Source organism: Thrips palmi, unplaced genomic scaffold, assembly GCF_012932325.1.
Source record: "Thrips palmi isolate BJ-2018 unplaced genomic scaffold, TpBJ-2018v1 HiC_scaffold_3, whole genome shotgun sequence".
NCBI lineage: Eukaryota > Metazoa > Arthropoda > Insecta > Thysanoptera > Thripidae > Thrips > Thrips palmi.
Window position 1 is genome coordinate 3195990 of NW_023144630.1, and position 21918 is coordinate 3217907.

The 21918-nt window shown below is 44.9% G+C and overlaps 5 protein-coding genes across 5 annotated transcripts; 3 read left to right on the top strand and 2 right to left on the bottom strand.

The window, feature by feature from the left end:
• The first annotated feature begins 1429 nt into the window (after positions 1-1429).
• LOC117648458 (eukaryotic translation initiation factor 3 subunit J) lies at positions 1430-5245 on the top strand. Its single transcript, XM_034390963.1, has 7 exons — positions 1430-1564; positions 1655-1746; positions 2110-2241; positions 2438-2561; positions 4236-4388; positions 4468-4601; positions 4686-5245. The coding sequence occupies exons 1-7, from the start codon at positions 1438-1440 to the stop codon at positions 4737-4739; spliced, it is 816 nt and encodes a 271-aa protein (XP_034246854.1). The 5' UTR covers positions 1430-1437; the 3' UTR covers positions 4740-5245.
• Positions 5233-7701, bottom strand: LOC117648453 (phosphorylated adapter RNA export protein). The gene is made up of 7 exons (XM_034390957.1): positions 7287-7701; positions 6893-7048; positions 6590-6795; positions 6185-6507; positions 6008-6099; positions 5737-5926; positions 5233-5660 (listed from the first exon to the last, which is right to left on the bottom strand). The coding sequence occupies exons 1-7, from the start codon at positions 7329-7331 to the stop codon at positions 5395-5397; spliced, it is 1278 nt and encodes a 425-aa protein (XP_034246848.1). The 5' UTR covers positions 7332-7701; the 3' UTR covers positions 5233-5394.
• Positions 7702-9107: 1406 nt separating this feature from the next.
• On the top strand, positions 9108-11720 carry LOC117648454 (2-amino-3-ketobutyrate coenzyme A ligase, mitochondrial). Its single transcript, XM_034390958.1, has 8 exons — positions 9108-9360; positions 9800-10029; positions 10109-10210; positions 10285-10492; positions 10573-10756; positions 10840-11032; positions 11135-11312; positions 11389-11720. Exons 1-8 carry the CDS (start codon positions 9345-9347, stop codon positions 11544-11546), a joined length of 1269 nt encoding a protein of 422 aa, XP_034246849.1. The 5' UTR covers positions 9108-9344; the 3' UTR covers positions 11547-11720.
• LOC117648451 (ER degradation-enhancing alpha-mannosidase-like protein 2) lies at positions 11603-15832 on the bottom strand. The gene is made up of 10 exons (XM_034390955.1): positions 15606-15832; positions 15403-15513; positions 15118-15303; positions 14785-15028; positions 14372-14702; positions 14197-14288; positions 13952-14116; positions 13677-13866; positions 13372-13581; positions 11603-13264 (listed from the first exon to the last, which is right to left on the bottom strand). Exons 1-10 carry the CDS (start codon positions 15716-15718, stop codon positions 12378-12380), a joined length of 2529 nt encoding a protein of 842 aa, XP_034246846.1. The 5' UTR covers positions 15719-15832; the 3' UTR covers positions 11603-12377.
• Positions 15833-15938: 106 nt separating this feature from the next.
• On the top strand, positions 15939-20417 carry LOC117648452 (zinc transporter 9-like). Its single transcript, XM_034390956.1, has 14 exons — positions 15939-16120; positions 16227-16321; positions 16433-16572; positions 16646-16960; positions 17039-17234; positions 17301-17383; positions 17457-17592; positions 17697-17835; positions 17928-18083; positions 18193-18304; positions 18383-18593; positions 18688-18880; positions 18952-19065; positions 19163-20417. Exons 3-14 carry the CDS (start codon positions 16473-16475, stop codon positions 19205-19207), a joined length of 1800 nt encoding a protein of 599 aa, XP_034246847.1. The 5' UTR covers positions 15939-16120; positions 16227-16321; positions 16433-16472; the 3' UTR covers positions 19208-20417.
• The last annotated feature ends 1501 nt before the right edge of the window (positions 20418-21918 follow it).

Sequence of the window (21918 nt, forward strand, 5' to 3'; positions counted from 1 at the left end):
GCTCGGTGTGGTGTGCCTGCTCGTGATTAGTGCCTCATCACCTGGCCGCTCACCTGGCCATCTGTCTCTCTCGCACTCATTGAGAGGGAGAGAGAGAGAGAGAGAGAGAGAGAGAGAGAGAGAGAGAGAGAGAGAGAGAGAGAGAGAGAGAGAGAGAGAGAGACCAGGGCAGGAGAAAGGGGGGAGGTTGCACCGGGGGTTGCGCGCCGACCCGTGGTAGGCAACCCTTCGGGCACGGCCTCTGGACTGTGCCTTAGGACTGTGCCTTAGGACGGTGCCTTAGGACGGTGCCTTTGGCAGGCCGGGGTTCAACCCGCCGGATGTTTGTTGAGCCTTAAGCAAGCCTTATTGCCCTTAGTGGACCCCATACGTAAAGCTCGCTGGCGCGCCACCTTCCCCCTCTGCCTGCCCTCCACTCTGCCCTGCGTTTCCTCGCAGCTCTCGCAGCTTGAGACAGGAAGAACGAATACTCCTTTGCCTTTGTGCACAAGCGACTGTTATTACTTCTGCCCCCCTCTTCCCCCGCTCCGCCCCCGCGCCAGTGACCACAGCACCCTCCCCGTGCATCCATCCCCTTTTCCCGGTTCCTCGCAGCTTCATCGCTGCTTTCCTCGCAGTGCGATGCTTTTTGCCCTCCGGCTCGGCTCGGCTCGGCTCGGCTCGGTCGCTCGGCTGTCTCGGCCCGCCGAAATCAAGACTAATGTGTACACGAAACTGCACTACACTGACTTGGGCCCCAGAGACTCCGCCCTGCTCCACCCTGCCCCGCCCTCCACCCCGTCCCGACCCCCACCCTTCCCCCCGCCAGCCACCCCACGCCCGGCTCGCCGAGCACCGCCAGCACCGCCAGCACGCCCGGGGGCTGCTGCCCACCCACTGGTAGCCTCTGTCCGCGTGCTGCGCCCGCCCGGCTCACTGAACGGCGACTTTGCATGGTGGGCTCCTCGACTGCGAGTCCAGGGCACAGCGGCACAGCCCCTAGAACCTGCGGCACCAGGCTAGCGGGATATTCCCTTCACGCACCAGTCTCGAAAGGGTGGCCTAGCCAGCTTTTTGCAAGCAAAGATATTGCCGAAAGGGCGATGCATCGAGGGAATTTTGGACCACTTTTTGGGCGCACTTCCCGGAACTCCGAGTTTCTGAGACGGCTGTCACGCACCTTTACTGACCGCTGCGCTGCGCGTTGGAGGGGTTGCCTGGGTTGCCTACCCGAGGCCTGGTCGGCGTTCGGTGCGAGTAGTGGTCAGGCCTTCGTCTCCACTACCACCCCTTGATGGTTGTCTACGCACCCCTCTTCATCGAATGCTCCCAAATGACTTCGCTGACTGCGAGTGATCGCGCTTTTAACGCAACACATATTTTGTTGAAAAAGCATTAAGGCAGTTTTTTTTGGGGGGGGGATAAAATGAAAACCCTGGCTTCTTCCATGAAGTTCTCATGGCCAACACGCGGGAGGGACTAATGGTCTTGTTTATTTTTCATACTGATCTTTCGCAGTCAGTTGTCAGTTCTCCTCCGCACTCGCTTGCGTTTCACGTGAAAGGCCCCACCATGGACGATTGGGGTATGTGTTTTTATCGCTACATTTTGGTAATTCCTGGTGATTTGTGTATGACGAACAGAATGAATTAATCGCGGATTTGTTGCTCTCCAGACGCTGACAACTATCAGCCCCCGGAGCCCACCATTCCGAAGACTGCGGCCGTCAACAAATGGGAGGGTGAGGACGAGGATGAAGATGTGAAGGTAATTTCAACACATATGTTTCTGGAATTCGTTCAAAATCCTCGTCAAAACCCCTCTGGAAGTCTTCTGTCTATCGTGAGCAGGCACGCGTCCAAGCCTCGGAGCGCCGCTAGTCAATTTAACCCTGTCACAACATTGCTTTTGACGTCTCCTGCTGTGCACATGTTAAACTAGCCTAACTTCTGTGGGCGCGGAAGTTTACCAGTATCATTGCCATTTTAGTGATAAGGATTGTTTTGTTGTTACCCTCTTTATGAAAAACTGATTCCACTTCACAGACGGGTTTACAAGTCAATTTTTGAAGATATGCTTATTGTCGATTTTTGTTCAGCCAGTGAGGCTAACTGAGTTCATATGTCGCAGGACAACTGGGAAGACGATGATGAAGAAGAAAAGAAGGATTCAGAGAAACCTCCAGAACCTGTAAAATCAGCCGCCTCTAAGAAGCCTCAGAAAAATTTGGCCCAGAAGATTCAAATGGCTGAAGAAAAGGAGGTAAATTTTGCTACTTCATTCATTGCCTATTTCTTCATGATATGTGGTCACATTACTTTCCTTGAGTGTAATACTTTCCTTGTTTCCAAGTTATCTATTGAATTTGACAAGAATCAAACATTTTTCATCTGCTCATCATGCCTTAATCATAAACAAAGCTATTCTGAAATTGCTATTTGAATTCAATCATTTTCAGAGGCTGGAAAAAGAACGTGCCCAGCAGTTGCGGAACCTCACTCCTGCTGAACTTCAGGCAGAAAAAATACGTCAACGAAAATTACAAGAAGAGTCCGAGCTTGAGCTTGTCAAAGCCACATATGGTGAGTAAACTTGGTGGGAGGTGTTATTTCTTAAATGTTTTTGTTTGCACAAGTGAAACTTCCTAAATCTGACCTTAAATTTTGTGTAAGTCCAGAGTGCTTAAAATTCTTGAATTACTTGTGCTTTTTGTGTGGTGGTTCAGTTTCATTCTAAATTTGTATTTGATTTTGTCAGGTTAATCCTGCGTCCTCAGCCATAAACAGCAGGAAAGGACTTACAGCCTTATGCACTTTTATTCTGTGATCAAATCATTCTTTAAGTTCTGAAGCAAATAGGTAGTTTGAGACTTCCCTCTGTAGACAGACCTGTTTGGATTGGTTCTGATTTTAATATAATTGATGGACTCTTTCCGTTGTAAGAGTCATTATTTTTATATTTGTCTGCCTTTTTTTATCCTGCCTTTATATTTATTGTTATAATGATCACAGGGTTGTTGGTACTGTAGTGATTGGGTTACTGCATGCAAATTGTCCTGTGGTGGGTGTGATCCATGTTGAAGCTTTTCATGTGTCCATTAACGCAAGGGAAGTTATTAAGTTTGAATTTCAGTATAATACCGATAAATGTTGTCTATCTAACTAGTATTGAGATTCTAAACATTTATCCTTACCAGTAACTATATTATTGTAGAAGATGCTGCCAAGCTTTACATAACAAAATCAGATTCTCTATATACAATGAATGTACCCTTTGAAGATGGGATGCCTTAGCCACCTCATAGATTTACGTCGAATATTTGTGTGCTATGATACTGAAAGGGACTAAGACCGCATGTAGTATTCAAAATAAGTGATTGACTACTGCATGAAATGAAAGTTAGTTTGAATGGGCCATCTGCACATTTTTGAAGTTATTGATTCGCCGACTTTGTGGTCTTAAGTGTCAAACTGTCTCACATCACCATTTCAGTACTTTTTTTTAACTGTCACAACTGACTCTTGATAAAATCGTGTCATTATTTGGGTCTTAACTTGTTTTTCCCTTTTTATTTTGGGCAACCTAGCACATTTTTTAAATTTACTGAAGCAGTCTGATTACAGTAAGGTTGTTAAAGATAGTTTTTTTTTTTTTTTAATAGAGTAATGCCTGTGAAGGAGAATTGGAGACTGTATTCCTATATATTTAAGTGTATCTTTCACATAGTATCCTTTGATGTAAAGTATTTTTTTTAGTTTCTCACAACTATTTCACTTCCCTATACTCTAACTGTACAATGGAACCAGTTGTTCAATTGCCATGAGAGCTGTAATTGCTTTGTGATGAAATTAAACGATCTCTATTATTATTACTGTCAAAGCTGCTTCTTGTTTTATTTCTTTTGGTGTCTAATAGATTGTCCTTATTCAATTTTTTTAAAATTTCATATCTTAAATCCAAAAATTCCAATGAAATTGCACTTCCTTTTATGAACACAAAATCCCCTGCTGGTGAACACATGGGAAAGATGTTCTTTGAATCTCATCTATCATTTCAATATTGTTGAATGCATTTGTTTGAGAATGCACGTGTCACTGTGGTCCAAAAAAGATAATCCTGGGCTTGATAGTGAAGCTGAACCATGTTCCCTGCACAAAAAGCCTTGACTCTAGTGGACTTAGGGTACACATTCGTGTAATCATGTGCTGGGTTTAATATAACCCTTAACTGCCTCTAACAAATTCCTGTTTTTCCAGGTACCTCAAATTCAATTGATGGTATCAACCCCAGTAGTAAAGAGGAATTTGACTCACTAAGGGAAGCTATAGTCTCCAAGGTCAATGACCTATCCAAGGAGGAACACTATGTTGAATTTGTCACTGAACTCATTGAGAAAATTGTTGTAAATTGTGAGTATTGAACACTTTTCAACATGTCCGTAGTTTTCTGCGTATTTATTGTTCTAATGGACTCTTGTTTTTTCTTCAGTACCTGCTGCAGATTTAAAGAAGCTTAGCTCAAACATGACCTCCCTTGCTATTGAAAAGGGGAAAATGGATAAGGCTGCAACAAGTAAAAAGAAGGGTGGCAAGTTCAAGGGGGCTAAATTGAAAATGGACAATGTAAGTATTCTTGGTTCAATGAAAAAGGTCTCTTTTATTTGCCTTGGCATTAGATTTAAATTTTCATTTTTGCTTATTTTTCAGGATTTGACCAGCGATTTGACTAATGATTATGATGATTTGGATGATTTTATGTAGCTTACCTTAATGTGGGTTTGTGAAATCAGCTTTTGGACACTTTCTAAGAATTTACCTTGCCATTTTTTTAATTTTATTTTGTTGCTGTGTGCAAGTGTGTAGTGCCCTGTGTATGGTGCTCAATCGTCTTGACGTTTTGACCTTGTCCTTTTGTGCGGCTAATGCAACTATCCGACATCAACGCAGAGCTGTGCTCAAGGCTTATCCTCTTCACTCAAACAAGAGTGTGTTCCAATTCAGGATAAATACTCTGTTGAATAGACATTGTTATCCTTGTATTTATTGTATATTTTTGGCCGAGCTGGATTCGGTCCAATCATTGAAGCTGGTCAAAGTGCTCTCAACATGTTGTTCAATGGAGAAAGTTGTTTACTTTTTTTTGTCATGTATCCCATCTGCTTTTCAAGAAAATATTGATGCATTTGTAATGTGTTTTAAATCAAAAACTGTTTTCATAAACTGATAAATCTTTAAAAAAATAATAAACAAAAAGTTCAATGTCCTAATCATTTATTTTTATTCATTACTGTATACATTATGTACATGGTTAGATTCATGATACATGAAAATAGAATTTTGAGGAAGTTTGTAGACATGATACTCAATGTGATGATAAAGCGTGATGCAGACTTTGTTAGAAAGATAAAGTTAATTTTTAGAACTCATCCATGTCCTCTGCATTAATATCAAGGAAATCATCATCATAATCTGCAATGTGGCGATTACTTGGTGGAATTAATATTTGTTGAGGAGGGCTAGGAGGGCTGTCATTTGAACTTTCGCCCCTATTGTCAGTAGCAGGAGATGGGGGAGGGTTACTCACACTACCATCACTGTTCTTGCTCTTCATAGCAGTTCCCTGCTGAACAACAAGTTCTGCTCTTGTAAGAAGACTGGGCAAATCAGCATTTCGGGCCATGTCTGCAAAACAAAGAATGTGTTTATTACAACAATAGATAATTGGGTGATGAACATGCAGGATGTAGGGCAAACCCACCATCAGAGAGTTTTCTTCTCTCTTTCTCAAGTTGCTTTTTCCGAGCTGCTCTACGATGCTTTCGAATTTCTTTCGCATTGAGTTTGGTATCCTCCTCAAATATTAACCGCCTATTTTCTTGAGAAACTGTGTCATCATTCTTCACCAGAAAAAAGAATACCCCTCCTGCTGATCTTCTCCGAGATCCATTCTAAAAATACAACAGATATTGTAAGGGAATAGAAGAAATAAAGTATGACTGATAGTTAACAAAAAAAAAATGTGGTCTCACCATTATTAGCATCCCCCCTTCAGACTCTATCCTCTGTGTATGCTCATATATTGAAAATGCTCTATCCTTCCCCAGTATGTTTAATATTCGCACTGCAAGAAAGTGAAATGGATTAGTAAGTATTTAAGTAACAAGCTTACCACCTTTGACAGTGGATACTTCAACTAGGTCCCGTACCAATCAATTCTTCCTTGGTTTCTTGCAAGTTTTTGGCCATGTTTCTTGCTATTTCATCAACAGAATCTGTGGTTGATGTGATCAAGTCTGGAATAATCTTTCGTTGCAATAACCTATCATCAACATCAGAGGGAAGGTCAGATGGACTTGGGCGTCTTCCAAGCCTTTGTTTCACACTACCCCTTTCATCAAAACGTCTTTTATTGGATAGTTTACTTCTTAAGTCTATATTAGAGTCCAATGACATATCATCATTCATATTATCTGGTTCTTGCTTCTCATTGGCCTCATCATTATTACTAAGATTATCATCATCAGACATTCTATGAGGGAGAGAAAGATGTTTTAGTACTCAGTGCTCAGATCATGTCTCAAAACCTTCAAAGATACTTGTTCTTAACTCACCTGTCATGATTTAGAGTAAAATCATAAGATTCAACTCCACGCTCACGAGAGTACTTTTGCAAACCGTCAATATTTTCTAAATCATTAATAATAGTCTCCTCCTGAACGCTTGCGGTCCACACATTATTTTTCCGGATTCTTGCGCCACTATGCCCAGCTGGGGGACCATCTCGCCTGGACTGATGAGGTGGTTTCACCTTGTGCATCTAAATGAACAATCAAGACACATCAGTACACATAATGAGCAATGAATATAAATTCACGTTCAAGCAAGTTACTGCACAGCACGAAACAGCAAGCTACCTTTCGCTTCTTTGCCGATTTGGGTCCAGAGTCAGAATCTGAGTCTGAGCTGCTATCACTGACATCCTCAGAATCACTTTCAACGATTCTTGGTCGTTGCACTTGCACAGCGGGGTCGGGCCGGGAAGGTCGCTCCAGGGGTCTGTAAACCTCATCCTGCACCCACAATGGAAAAACAAAAATTAATTTAACAACACACCCAATAGATGCATATGCTACAAGTGAGCAGTGAACGCTGACTAGTTATTTCTTGTGACTTCCCCTCAGTGGTCTGTTGTTATCAAGGCTTCTCAATTAGTAAACAACTTTGAGAAGGGCTTAACCTAATCCGAGCATTCAACAGACCATTGAACAGAGGGTTAAAACGAACACTTTACGAACAACGTGGACTTACATCGTCGTCAAAGTCCACGATTTCCCCCTCTTCGCACTCGTCCATCTTCTAGCTTAAATTCTGGAGCGAGGAAACTGCTTTTCTTGGCCGGTGTAAACCACTATGTCGTTGTGCCCCCTTTCGGGACTACCCCACCAGTGAATTGAATGACAGCAGACAGAGCAGACAAGGGAGGAGGGCTTGGCGGGCTGGGCTGTCAAAGACTGTCAAAGAATGGGAGAACCTTGTTGGCACCCTACATCGCGTTCCCAGTTCCAACTGAGTTCCTTCACAGTTTTAAACCAGCGTTAGCTTAACGCGGCACCTTCAAGACAGCCCAGGCATTTTCGCTCTCAAAGAACACGAGAAACAGCGGAGTCTGCTGGAGTTGATCTCGCCTCGCTCGCTCTCGCTGCCGCCGCCAAGTCCGATGCGCGCCGCTAGATGGCGCTGATGGCGCGAAAATCACCCAGTGCGACCAATCTCAGCAAAAGGCGCTAAATTTCAAAAAACGGACTGACTCGTGTGAGCATGGGACTTCTCGATGGAAAGCATGTTGAAAGAGTGTTGGAGCAATCAAGGACCACATTTGACCTTTTTATGACGGGGCCGTTTTCTTGATGGGTGCGAATGGATAGCCCGGACTGATTAGAACTGATTAATGCCCGATCACGAATGTACTCGGAAGTGGAAGGACTCCGCAGTCTGCGTGCCACTCCACGATCCATGCCGCTCGCGAGGCGCAACGACGAATGAACCGTGGGCTGTAGACGGCACGTCACCGTGACGAGGACACGAGGACGGGGACGCCGCCTACACTGCTGAAAGAGGGAGACACCAGCCGAGCGCCTACGAGGTAGGCCACCCTCGTCCCGCCACACACCGGTGTGGAGACGGCGGCCTAACCGGCCCCCTTACAGGGGCGAGGCAGGCCACCGTCTCCACGCCGGTGTGTGGCGGGACGAAGGGTGGCCTACCTCGCAGGCGCTCGGTGCAGCCGTTTAAGTCCAAGTCGGTCAAGTCGGCTGTGTAGATACGCTCGGTTCGAGTCCCGTTAAGCGACTTCTAGAGTTTTGGCCGCCTCCACCGGTCTTCCGGCAAATCCACTGTGAGGGCGTCTCCCAACCCCATGACGCCCATCATCAGCGACGGCATTCTTGTGAATGCCGCGCGAGGCCGAACCAGGCCGAACCAGCCGGGCGTAGTGCAGCGTAGCGGCCGCCCGGACGGGCCCAGGTACAGTCGTAAGACGTGTAAGCTGTAGATTCATTTTGAGAGTGGCGTTCTGTCTCTGTCGCACTTGTGACTCTTGTGAGGCGTTCCATGCGGGTGCGAGAGAGGCAGCGCGACCGGGTCCGGCTAGGTCCGGCGTCCCCACCGCAGACACACGTAACGCGCCGCATAGTAGCGTAACCGGTGAGGTGGGAGGTGCGGTGCAGTGGTGCAGCAGGCTCTTTCCGAACGCTTCGCTGTCTCTCTCCCACTCGCGGGGAGACGAGCAAGGGCGCGAGGGAGACGGAGCGAATGCACCGGTGCAACGTAGTGCAACGTGGCCACTTCCCTCTCTACTGGGACCCCACACCGGAGGGGCCCCCTCCCCCCTCCCCGCGGTACTCCGGCGCGCCGGGACGCACCCAGCCGGCAACACACATTTGACCTTGACAGGATGTGGTGTTGTTTTCTTTACTTCTTTCGGCCCGTCGCGACCTGTTCGTCTGCGTAGCCATTGGCTGCGTGCCCGCCCCCCTGCCGCCCCCCTGCCGCCCCCCCTGCCCCCACCCTGGCCGCCCCTGTCGCTATGGACTAGCCGGGACGGCGCGGCACTACACGGCCTTAGGGACTCGGAGCTGGCGAGTGAGTCGTAGTCACTTCCCACCTGTTGTTGTTGTGTCCGCCTCGCTCTAGAGTCCTCGCTCCCCGCTCCGCCCGGCTTCGCTTTTATCGTGGCCACGAATTTACAATCACGCTATCCTCGCGGGACGCACAGCGTGCACAGCGCGGCGTGCTCAGTCGCCATCGCCACCGGCAGCGGCCCCGCGGCCCCGGACACCGTCTGCACCTGCCCGTCAACGCGCCGCCATGCTTCGACGCAGCTGTGAGTACCGCAGCGTGGTGCCTCTACCAGCATGGCCACTGCTAGTTCTGCCGTTCCGGGGAGGACGCGCCTCCACCAGAAAAAGGGGCGGACGCAGGGGGCGTTCTCCAGAGTAGCTGGGTGCCTTACAGTGGGCCAGAGGACCGGCGCAGGCGGCCTAAACTCCAGACGCCTCCACCGGTCTTCTGGCCCACTGGAAGGCACCTCGATCGTGATGATCCTGGAATGGTCCTGAGCCAATGACAGCTCGTGTTGATCTCGCTTTTCGTCGTCTGTTTGCAATTTGACAAGTCGAGATAACGATGTCACGTCCTCGGTGACTCACTTTGAGCCTGTATCCCAGTCAGCTGGGGTGATGGTTGGGTTGCCTACCTTGCCTACCTCAGGTACCTCAGGGTGCTCATGCCCTTGGTCCTTGCGGTCCTTGCCTGTGTTGCAGGGTCCATTCAGCAGCAGCGCTCTGCCCTCCTGTTCCTGCAGCAGAGCAGGCTCTCACACGCACAAGTGCAACTCAAGGAAATCCTGGATGAAACTCTGGGTGGAATCAAGTCTGCGGGCACATGGAAGGAAGAGCGTATAATTCAAACGCCCCAGAAAGTTGCAGTCAGGGTGCAAAATGTCAAATCTCCCATCCTAAACTTTTGTGCTAACAATTACCTCGGTCTTGCAGTAAGTACTGAGTTGTTGTGTATGTCTGATACATGTTGTGTAGCCAATATGTAATGGGTAATTTTCTTGTCTTATTTAGAACAATCGAGAAGTCATAGAAGCCTCTAAAGAAGCTCTTGACAAATATGGAGCTGGCCTCAGCTCAGTTCGCTTTATCTGTGGCACCCAGGACATTCACAAGGTAAGATGAAAATTTAAATTCAGAAATTACTGCAACAGGTCAAGTACTTAAATTTTTTTCCCTCCTTTCTTTAGGAGCTTGAGGGGAAAATTGCAAAATTCCATGGCAGAGAGGATGCCATTCTATACATAAGCTGCTTTGATGCGAATGCAGGAATATTCGAAGTTTTACTTGGGCCTGAAGACGCAGTTTTCTCAGATGAACTCAACCACGCTTCACTTATTGATGGAATTCGCTTGTGCAAAGCAAAAAAGAACCGGTACAAACATAGAGATATGGAAGGTGAATTTTAAAAAAGCAATCTATTTATCATTGGGACCTGCTCTTGGGAACCTGTTTTAAAATTCATATCTTGTTTTCAGACTTAGAGAGGCAACTGAAAGACAGTTCAAGCAGCAGGATTAAACTGATTGTCACAGATGGTGTCTTCTCTATGGACGGCACTGTGGCACCTCTCCCACAAATCGTTGAGTTGGCAGAGAGATATGGCGCCTTGACCCTCATCGATGAATGCCATGCTACAGGGTTTTATGGAAGCACTGGCCGGTAATAATTTCAAATGATTGCAGAGCGCATCTATTTGCTATCTTTGGAGAGTTGCAATTAAGCCCCCCCCCCCCTTTTTTTAGAGGAACTGAAGAGTACCATGAAATAAGTGGAAAGATTGATATTATTAATTCAACATTGGGAAAAGCCCTTGGTGGGGCAGCAGGTGGCTACACAACAGGAAGTACTGAATTGATTCAGCTTTTAAGACAGCGATCTCGCCCATACCTGTTCTCCAACTCTCCTCCACCAGCTATTACAGCAACAGCCAGCAAGGTAGGAAAAAAAGGAAGCATGAGACAGTTTTGAGTGACAAGCCTTACTAGAACTGCTAGTGTTCTTTTTCTACTGCAAAATGATTTAAAAATTGATTTGCAGGTGTTTGACCTACTGCAGTCGCCAAACCAACTGATATCCAGACTAAAGACAGGGACAGAGAAGTTCAGGATGATGATGAAGGCAGCTGGATTCACGATATCAGGGGACAACCACCCTATTTGCCCGGTCATGATTGGTGACGCGGCACTTGCAGCACAATTCGCTGAGAAAATGTTGGGTAAGGACAATCCCATTTCAAAACCATCTAAAGGAAAAGTCACATTATGTTATACTTAATGTTGTGTTTACTACAGGTAGAGGAGTGTATGTAGTAGGATTCAGCTACCCAGTCGTCCCACATGGGAAGGCAAGAATCCGAGTCCAAATTTCGGCAGCCCACACAGAGGAAGACATTGATTATTGTGTGGATGCCTTTGTTGCTATAGGACGTGAGCTGAAACTAATTTCGTGAAATCCAAAATGCTGATTTTGTTTTAAAGTTGAAAATCAATTATTTTTTCTACATGATGCAAGTAAATATATATGTATTTACAAATTTTGTACATAGAGTTAACCAATAATGATAAATAACTCAAGTATGCTTTGTACATAAAACTCTCAAAAAATAAATAATATTTCTATCATATGCATTTTAAGAATTTGTTTCACATTACCAACTCAAAATAACATTCATTAAATTAAATGCTTCAACAATAACAGACCAGAAAAACATGTGAGTTACATTGCATTCTTTCACACAAAATAACAAAGATCACTTGGAGAAAGAAAATTCATTCAAATCAAGCAAACAAACAAACAAACAAAAAAAGGAAACAAAACGCTGTTCAACATTCAAAATGCTGTCAGTAAATTCCTTAAGCTATCATCACACACTGAAATCTTCTGAAGACTTGATCCTAACACAGCCATACTACTAGGTACCATGCCTGCCTTTCAGACAGTGCATGAGGAGGGCAAGAGAACAACCCCTAAGCACCTTGCACAAATGAACTAAATGCAAAAAGAACAGGGTCATTGAAAAAAAAAATTCATGCATAAACTACCATAGCAAATGCTATTCCTCTAAAATGGGGCAGTGGGGGGGAAAAAAACTTAAAAAGACTGGGTAATTTGGTACTTGAATGACCACAGGAGAGATGCACCTTCTATGCTCAGTAAGGACATTGAAAAAGAAATGGGAGAGATGTTTCTACATAATACAACTGAAAACAGTCTTCATTAAGGGGCAAAGTCTTTGGAGCAAAATAATATTTACTTTATCAGTCAGGTGTTAGTTCCACCATTAAGTAGTAAAGAATTCGCCTGACATGGACCATCTTTGTAGGAATGGCTGAAGATCACATGACAAACACTCATATGCGTTTATCCATGAACTATTAACAAAATACTGTGGATTATACCTAATTTTAGTCAGCAAATCTTGAGGATCAAATGGCTTTTTCTCTGGCGCATTCTCCTTTTTCTTTTGAGTTGTGAATAAAGAATCAAGAGCTTCTAATAATGAAGACACTCCTGACACATCTGGGAGTGCAGGAGGTTCTTGTAGTGCAGGCGCACTTTTCACGTAGTTACTGGAAGGTGACTTTGTGACAATAGATGGATTTTTCTTATCCTCGTTTGTGGCTGACACTTTCTCATTATGATCCCCATCTCTGTCAAAATGGGGTATACTTTCAAAAGCAGTTTCAAGCTTCTCATCGGAATGAATAATGTCTTCATCCTCAACATTTTCTTTGGTTTCTTTACCTTCTGTTTGATAAGTCACAAACACATTAGTACCAATCTCCTCTCCGCCATCAATACTCTCAGAGTCCGATTCCTCAGTTTCACTCTCGTCATCGGTATTCCACACATCTTCACTTCCAGGATGTGCATACCACTTCACTTCCACAATCTCACCATTGCCAACATTGAAATGTTCAATCGCCTCTACACCTTTATCTGAAGTACGAGTTGATTTAGGTTTTGATTTAGCTTTTGATTTTGGTTTTGATTTAGGAGTTGACTTAGGAGTTGACTTAGGAGTTGATTTAGGAGTAGAATTAGGACTTGATTTGGGAGTTGATTCAGGAGTTGATTTAGGAGTTGATTTAGGAGTTGATTCCTTCAGGACTAGATTTGGAGCAGGAAGGGCATTTGCCACAGCTGCCAGTGATTTGCTTAGTTGAACTATAATTTAAAAAAAAAAATTGAAAAAATACAACATTAGTACTAAAATATGAAATTTTACACAATAGACTTTCATGTGTCCCTACAAAAAAAAAACTTGTACTCACCAATGGCTTCTTTTTTCTCCGTCAGTAATTTGAGTTTCTGCTCCAGTGCCTCTTTTTCACGCCTCAGCTTATCAACACGTCTTTTCATGTCCTCTCGCTTTTGATGAGTATGTAAAGTTTCACCTCGGAATGAATCGAGGTCAAGAATGAAAGGGTGGTCTTTCGTCTTACTACAGCAATGTAAAGCACCAGCATCAAATGGATGTGCTTCTACAAAATCAAGGGAAATAAAAAAAAGATTTGTAAGAATTTCATACTATTTGTACAGTTTGGATATCACTAAGGTTATAAGTAAACATTATTACCTGTGTTGAACACATATCCACCAGCCTCCATAATACACTCTCCCCAATGTGTTTTCACTATCGAGCCATGCTGACCTCGATTGTGAATAAAATTATCAGGGTCAAATAACAAATACAAATACTTGGTGGTCTCTGCCAAGAAAAATGATTCCATTCTATTATCTTGCCGATGATCTCTGGTGTCTTTAATCTAAACAGAGGGAAAAAGAAGCCTGCTGTCAAAAGATGCCTAAGTGAGTTACTGTTTCAGTACTTGCAGGTTTGAATTAACTTACAGTTGCATAGCCACAAGGAGTGCGAGCACTATGCTGGATGCTTCGTAGAATGTCAACACCAACCTCCAGCAAGAAAGGATCTCCCGTTGCTCTAGATAAGTACATGACAGATTCCGCAAGTTCAGGCCTTAATGGATAGCCCTCACGATTAGTTCCGACTTCAGCCTGTTGACATAGAAATGTGCAGAGGTGAGAAAAATATATCACACTAGCTATAAAAATTAAAAACTAAATTATATACAAACCTGAGGAATATTATAAAATTCTGGTGTGAAACCAAACTGTTTCCAAACTTGATGGTAGTTATGCAGGGACTTCATTCCAGATGATATATCACCTGGAAAGTTTCATTCAGGTCAATGGTTAAGCTGAATTTAATTTTACACCTTATAATTGAACTTGAAAAAAAATGAATCTAACCAACAATACTGAGGACTCCTGGCCAATATGCATCTAAAGACTGAAAAACTGGAAGGGTGACTTGGCCCTTTGTCATCGTCACCCAAAGATGCCAGTCATCTTTCTTGAGATGGCGATCGATCGCTGCTCGGCTTTCTTCAAACATCTTCATGAGTGATGGTTGCTGAAGAAGCACCGCTCCTTTGGCGAGGTACTCGTAGTAAGAGTCAACGCCAGCACCAATCCCTGAATCAAGGGCTGTCCACTTTCCAGTAGCAACGTCGATGTGGTTCCCGACTAGACCTATTGATGAGCGATAATGGCGCAGAGCGTGGAGAGCGTTCATTGCCACCTGAAGACACCAAATATGAATAAGTGATATCTCACTCTAATTTAAGTTTAGACAAATTTGAACATTTTAAATGACAGCTCACCTCCTCATAGACTGGGTCTCCAGTTAAACGGGATAGAGTACCAAATTCTAGGATAAATGTGCCAATGCCTGCTGTGCAGGTGATTGTTGTTTCTCCTGGAGGCACTCCATGTCGGAGGTTCACAGTGCCATAGGGCATGCCAGTTGGTGTATCAAAGGCTGGAAGAAGTCTTTTTCCAACATCTTCAGCGAGACGAAGCAAAGGACCATTGCAAGGCCAACCAGGTTCCAGCTCAACACCAGCTCTATAATTACACACAAGCACATTAATACTGAGTCAAGAGGAGAGTAAGAGGTGACAATTCACAGCCCAGGGGCTAAGGCAAGAGCAAACCTGTGGGAGAGAAGATGTGCACTGAGTAATCCTCCAACAATTCGTATATTTGTTTCAAATACTGAAACATTTATGTTGGCATCAAAATTTTGCTTTTTGGTAAGAATCTTCACAACACGTCGGAATTCTGAGAAGTTACCAATGACAGCTAGTGTGTCCAAAGCATCTATCAATGTAAGGGAGTAACTGAAAAGAAAAATAATTCAAAATAAACATAGCAGTAGAAAAATTAAAAACAGAACCGGTTTCGTCAAATCTAGGGGAGAACGAGGTAGACACACTCACCTTCCCCAAGTGTCAACACCATCACAGCTGAGTGGTCGCAATTCATCGTACGGATAAGCGTGATGCAAATAGCTGTCATATGCATGTTGGAACATGTCCCTCACTTCTTCCCTAAACAAGGAAAAGAAAAGACAGTCAAAGCACTATGCAAGCAAGGAAAAATAGAAAAAAACATAAATACAAGTCAGTGTTCCATTTCTTACCGAAACTTGAACACATCATCAATGGTGTATTTACGGATGGTTGCGACGGCAAGACATGGTAAAATAACGGCAACTAAAAGTGTGATTCTTATATTTTGACCGTGAACCATCATCTTTCCATGTAGCTATCATCTAAATCCGCAGGAAACATAAATAGTAGAGCAAAACATACTCGCAAGCAACTAGCAGACTGGCGCACTGCCTTCTAGATAATGCGGTGGGCCGTGGCGCGTAGTAGTCTCGCAAAGGGGCTCATCTAGCTGCTGAGTTTCTCATAATCTGCTGCCCAAGCTAGTCTCGCTCAACGCCCCAAAGCATTTCGAATCTCAATGCATACAATAATACAAGTATTTATCGGGGGCTTTAATGTTTGTCTGCACTGCTCTGATTATCTCTCGTCAAGGTTAATGCTAGAAAAATACTTGATGACTGCGATTGGTTTGGAACGCTTCATCTGAAGCTGTTTGTCGGGTCCTCGGTGGAGCCCTTAGGAGACCTCCCCCTCAGCTGTCTCGGTACGATACTGTGCGGCCCACATCACTGCGAGTCGACGGGTCGCCTCCTCGTAACCTAAACAAAGTCGTCTGTTCTGTGTCAAAATGTGTTGAATCCCTGTTCCAGCTTCTCGGACACTTGCTGGAGCCGTGACAACCATGCGGCAATAGGGGAGCGATGGAAATCAGTGCAGCAGAGCTGTCAAGTGGCACACTTAACTGGTATGTTGGTTTCAGTACAGTTGATACAGATTTGTTGTTTGTTTGAATCATACCATTCTGTTTGTAGACTTTGCCTGTCCAGTTTTATTTTCAATGCTTGGTCTTCGTCAGGTCTTAGATTTTCGCCTGAGGGGAGCCTTCCTGAAGCAACATGATGTTACGACCAGGCCAAATTTTTACTCTTCTCAGTAAGAATGCTTCTCGGCATCAATGGGCCATGGCCCAGGACATGGGTATTGTTGCTGGACCAAGTAAGTTTTTAAACAGTCGGTTTTCAATAGAATAGAGTATGTGGAAATATTAATCCCAATTGTGCATTTGCAGATTGTTTTAGGAGGAAGCTCTCTGGGTACTGTCCTCGACGAGATAACTTTGTCATCCCTCCAGACGCTGTTGTTGTGCATAAGCGTTCAATCACTTGGTCGCAACTTTTATCTGCCACTGATAAACCTGTTGGAACTGATGGTCCTAAGAAAACTGTGAAAGAAGAAAGTGAGGATGGTGTTATCACAGACAGACCACAGAAGGCTAAGGACAGCAAGATAATTATCATTGAAGAGCCCATCGTGATTGTGGCTGCTGTACCGGGAGATGCTACACCTCCAGAAAATGAGAAGGATAAAGGGAAAGAAGCTAAACGTAAGTGATTGTTACTTAGGTGTGGCAAAAGTCCCCAAGCTGGTGTTTAAAATTAAGCTCTACTTCTACTTCTTCCAGCTGTTAAAATCAAGAGAGTAAGAGTAGACCTTACTAAAACCTCTTTAGAAAGAAACTTCATTACTCCTGTTAGAGCGATGTCAGATTTTCTTTTGAAACCTTCAGATCTTGATGGGTTGAGGAAAACAAAGCGGAGGTCTCCTATTGAGAACGAACCTCCCATAACAGTGTATTGGAGAAAAGATGTTGAATCAAGGTAGGTCAAAAAATAATTTCTGGCTCTTCATTGCTTGCTGAATTTATAACTGTCCTGTATTTTCAGAGCCAATGAAGTATGGGGTGACAAAGAAAAATTAATAAATGAAATCGTAAGGCGGGAAATGGAGCATAGAAGCTACCAACAAAGTATGGTTGAAACTGTTTCAATTTAGAGCATTTGATTTAAAATAAATTCACTGACAGCAATATCACCTTTCAGATATGTTTTCTGTCAAGAGACAGCTCAGAGACTATTTGAAAATGCAAGAAAGAGAGCATTCGAGAGATGAAGAATTTGCAAAGGAGTCAGGGTTGATGGGACCCTCAGGAAGAGTGGTGATGACTGCTGTTGTAATGTAAGTTGATTTGTTGTTTGCTTATTTTTAATTTACCTGCTCCTCACTTTTTGGTTTGTTGGAATGTTCTATGTCTCATCACTTACTCCCTGTTCAATTTTCAGAAATGGATGTAATTTTGTATTTAAATTAGCAGCATGGCTGTACACTGGTTCCCACAGTATGTTTGCAGAGAGTGTTCACTCACTGGCTGACACAATAAATCAGCTTATTTTAGCCTATGGAATATATAAATCAACTCAGGTCAGTTGTTGCTTCTATAATGAACATATTTTTTTTTCAACAGCAGTTTATTGCATTTCGTACTTTAAATAATATTGAAATTTCAATTTCAGAGGGCTGATGTTGAACATCCCTATGGGTACAGCAATATGCGCTATGTGGCATCCTTGATTTCAGGCGTCGGTATATTCTGTGTTGGAACAGGGTTGTCTATTTATCATGGGGTTCTTGGACTTGTTGATCCTGCTCCTCTTGAGGACTTTTATTGGGTAAGACATTTAAATCCAATTGTGGCCAAATATTTTTTTTAAATTTTTAACAGGGGTTTGGTTTATGCATGCCTTGGTCCTTACCACCTTCAATAATCTTGCATTACAGGCCTTCTTCATTTTAGGAGGGTCCCTCCTCTCAGAGGGGGCCACCTTAATCATGGCTGTGAATGCTATACGTCAAGGAGCAGCAAGGCATAATGTGCCTTTCACAAAATACAGTATGAATTCTGTCCCATTATTTTTATTATAGACCATTGGTTCCAAGAAACATTCTGATCATCCTCTTCTCTTTCCAGTTCTTGAAAGTCGTGACCCTAGTGTAAATGTTGTACTGCTGGAAGACCTAGCGGCGGTCTTAGGAGTAGTTGTTTGCTCTACCTGTATGGGACTGACTCATATCTATGGAAGCCACATTCCAGATGCTGTGGGCTCGTTATTAGTTGGAGGGCTTCTTGGAGGTGTTGCATCTTTTATTATTTATTCAAATGTGGCTGGATTAGTGGGCAGGTCAGTTTTTGTGTTCAGTCTAAATTTCCATTCTGATAACTTTTCTTTTGTGTTTTATGTCTACTAAGATATATTTTGCTTCTCGATATTTCAGATCTATACCATATGATCAGCTTGAAAAAATCAACTCTGAGCTGGAATCAGATGTGATGGTTAGAGCAATCCATGATGTCAAGGGTATTGATATGGGTAACTTTTTAGTTCGGTACAAAGCTGAAATTGACTTTGATGGAAGAGAACTAACCCGGTCTTATTTAGACAAGCAAGATTTACAAATGATGCTTAATGTAAGATTTTTCCTCAGTTATGAAAATAAAATATCAATATGCAAACATGTTAATCTTTGTTCCTTTTACAGGAAGTAAGAACTTTTAAAGACATTGATGAACTAGAAGGTTTTATGGTGAAACATGGTGAAAACATTGTAGATTTAATGGGTGGTGAGATTGATCGTATTGAACTCAAACTGAGGGTAAGTATTTTTGAAAATTGTGTATGATTGTAAATTTACTTTAATTTTACTTAGATTTGTTGTGCTTTATCTTACTATTCTTATCTGTTCCATACAGACAAAGCATCCAGAGATCAGACATTGTGATCTTGAAATCTTATAAGGTCCGACTGTGATGAAAATGTCTTTCCAAGTTGCATTACCAAATAGTTAATGTTATTGTGATGATCTGCGGTGTTCCTGTTTTGTTTAATGTGAAGGTATTGAAACAACTGACACCACTTTAAGAAATCAATTTGTAGAAGGAAATATCATAACAAATCATGTCTAGCCGAATTTCTGATTTGTAAGCCGATACTTAGGTACTGTAAATGTGGGGATATGACTGGTGACAGTGCAGTATTCTCTTAATAATTCTCTTAGATATTTTTGTGAAATGGTAAAAATATTTATGTAACTTGTGCTAAAAGAGGAAGTTTTGCATCTCTCCTGTGCTATACTAGTTCCCTTAGATAAATTTGTCTCTGGCCTTTTGTACATTGAAAGAAATATAAGTTTTCCACATTTTACCTGAAATAAGGTTTGGCATGTTTGAAATTTTTACAATTTGAACTGTTAAGTGTAACAAGCTAATCAAAATCCTGTATGAATGCATATTTTATTCTCACAACAAATTACAGCTTATTTATACTGTATCTCTCTTCTATTTTCTCAATGGCCTTTGCTGTAGGTTTTGAATATTGGTTGCAGCAGTTGAATTGTTTAAATTAATTTTTCTTCCAATGTAAAGTAGAGATTGGAAAATGCTTTGTGATCTGTTTTAGATGTGGTGCTACTTATTCCTAGATTAAGTTTTCTCTCATTCGTGTAGCATGTCTCCTTGGGGTCTCCTCATGATCTCTCCAGAGTTGTGATATTTCTGCTGTATGAACACCATCTCCTCCTGCATTAAAAGAGTTTGTCAACGAATGTATGTACAGACGTGTGTATGGTGTTGTTTAGTCGCCTTCTTTTATGTAATTATCAACTTGTTTTGAGATTCAAGGGAAGGCACTCGTGAGCTGTTTTACTGAATCCTAAAAAGTGACTCAATGTAAAAAGATTTGCAAACTTTAAAACAAATTAATCCTTGCCCCTTGTGTAATTTAAGTCCAGGCTTAAAGCTTATGGGTCCAATTCTTATGGTGGGCTTGAACTCTATTTTACGTCTTGTTCTAACAGAATGCCATGTCTGTAGAAATGTGTCCATGAAAGTGGCCATTATTTATTTCCCTGTGTATGAAGTCCTTCCCTTGTTGTTGTTTATTTTTTTCTATCCGCAATCGGGTGTGTGCCAGTGACGCAATAAATTAAAACGGAAAGATAAAAAACTAGTCTGCAGTTTTGCCTGTTGCGCGCTGTTGCGTCCCGTGCTCAAGCGTCGGCGTCCTCCAGGGGGCACGCGCCCATCTGGTGCAGGGCGCGGGCCAGGCTGAGGGCGAGGCGCGGCGACGGCGGCCTCGTGACGGCGTGGGGGCGCATGGAGCGGGCGGGGACGGCGGGCAGCGGCGGCGGCGGCGGCACCAGCATCTCTGCCGACACGACGGCCGGGACCACCCCTACCCCTACTCGCACCACACCAGCCGCACCTAGGGGACGCACGCACAGACCGCCCAGTCTCAACGCCCCTGTCGTCTTCGTCGCTCGGCCTCTCTCGCAGTGCGAGGGAGACAAAGCGACGGGAATGGCTCTCGGAATGGCGTACTGACGGCCAACTCGGAGGCGCTCGGCCGTCGCGGCGACCGGTGCAGCGTCCCGCACCACGACGACGGGGACGGAGGCGGCCGGCGCTTGCTGCCGCTGCCGCTGCTGCGTGGCCGCGGGGGCCGCGGGGCCGCGGGGGCTGCGGGGGCCGCGGGGCGTGGCCGCGGGACTAGCGCTGGCGTAGCCGCGGGGGTGGGCGGCCGCGCGGGGGTCCAGGACCAGAAGTGGCACCTCCGCAGCCCGCGGGCCAGCCTCGCCCTGCCGCGCCCCGCGGCGGCCTGCACGCGCCGCCACCAGCCCATGAGGACCCGCCCGGCATGGCGGCGGCCGCGAGGGGGCGGCGGCGGCCGGGGGCGGGGGCGGTGCCAGTCCCGGCAGCGACCTGGCGGACATGCACCACGGCGTCAAGGAGCTCGACGCACGCATGGTGCATCCCGTGACGGAGCGGTCCTTGGGCTCACCTCGGCCACACCAGCCTGCTGGACGCCGTGCTGGGCCTGCTGGACTTGCTGGGCCTGCGCAGCACCGCCTGGACTCACATGGCGGCCGGCCCGGGCCAGCCTCCGCCGGCCTGCTGCCCCTGCTGCCCCTGCTGCCCCTGGCCGAGGAGGCAGAGACGGGCAGCCCGCGCGGCACGGACGGGGCGAGTGTTGGCGCGACGGCGCGCCACGGTGCCATTGTCGCGCTGCCGATAATGCTCCCGCCGCTGTCTCTCTCGCACTCATGGGGCGCCCCGTGTAAGTGCGAGAGAGACAAGCAGACACTGACCTTCGAGGCACTCCTTTGTGGCGAGTCGCCCTTCGGCGGCATCGATCTTCGCGTGGGCCTATCGCAACACGCCGGCTGACTGATGGTCGCTGGGGGCGCCCCGCGAGTGCGAGAGAGACAGGGCGACGAGAACGACTCTCGGGTGGCGGCCTGGTGGCAGCGGCCCCGCCGACCGCGGACCGCGATGCAGTCAGACGACCCGGTCCATGAGGCTGCAGGCTGTTGCATGGCTAGCAAGACTAGGTGCACAAAAAAAAATACGAAAGAAAAAAAGCCTGAGAAGGACCCAAAAACGAGAGACTTCATAGTAAAACAAAGAAGCAAAAACTACGCAGCAATTTTTATTATTTATTTCAAAAATTA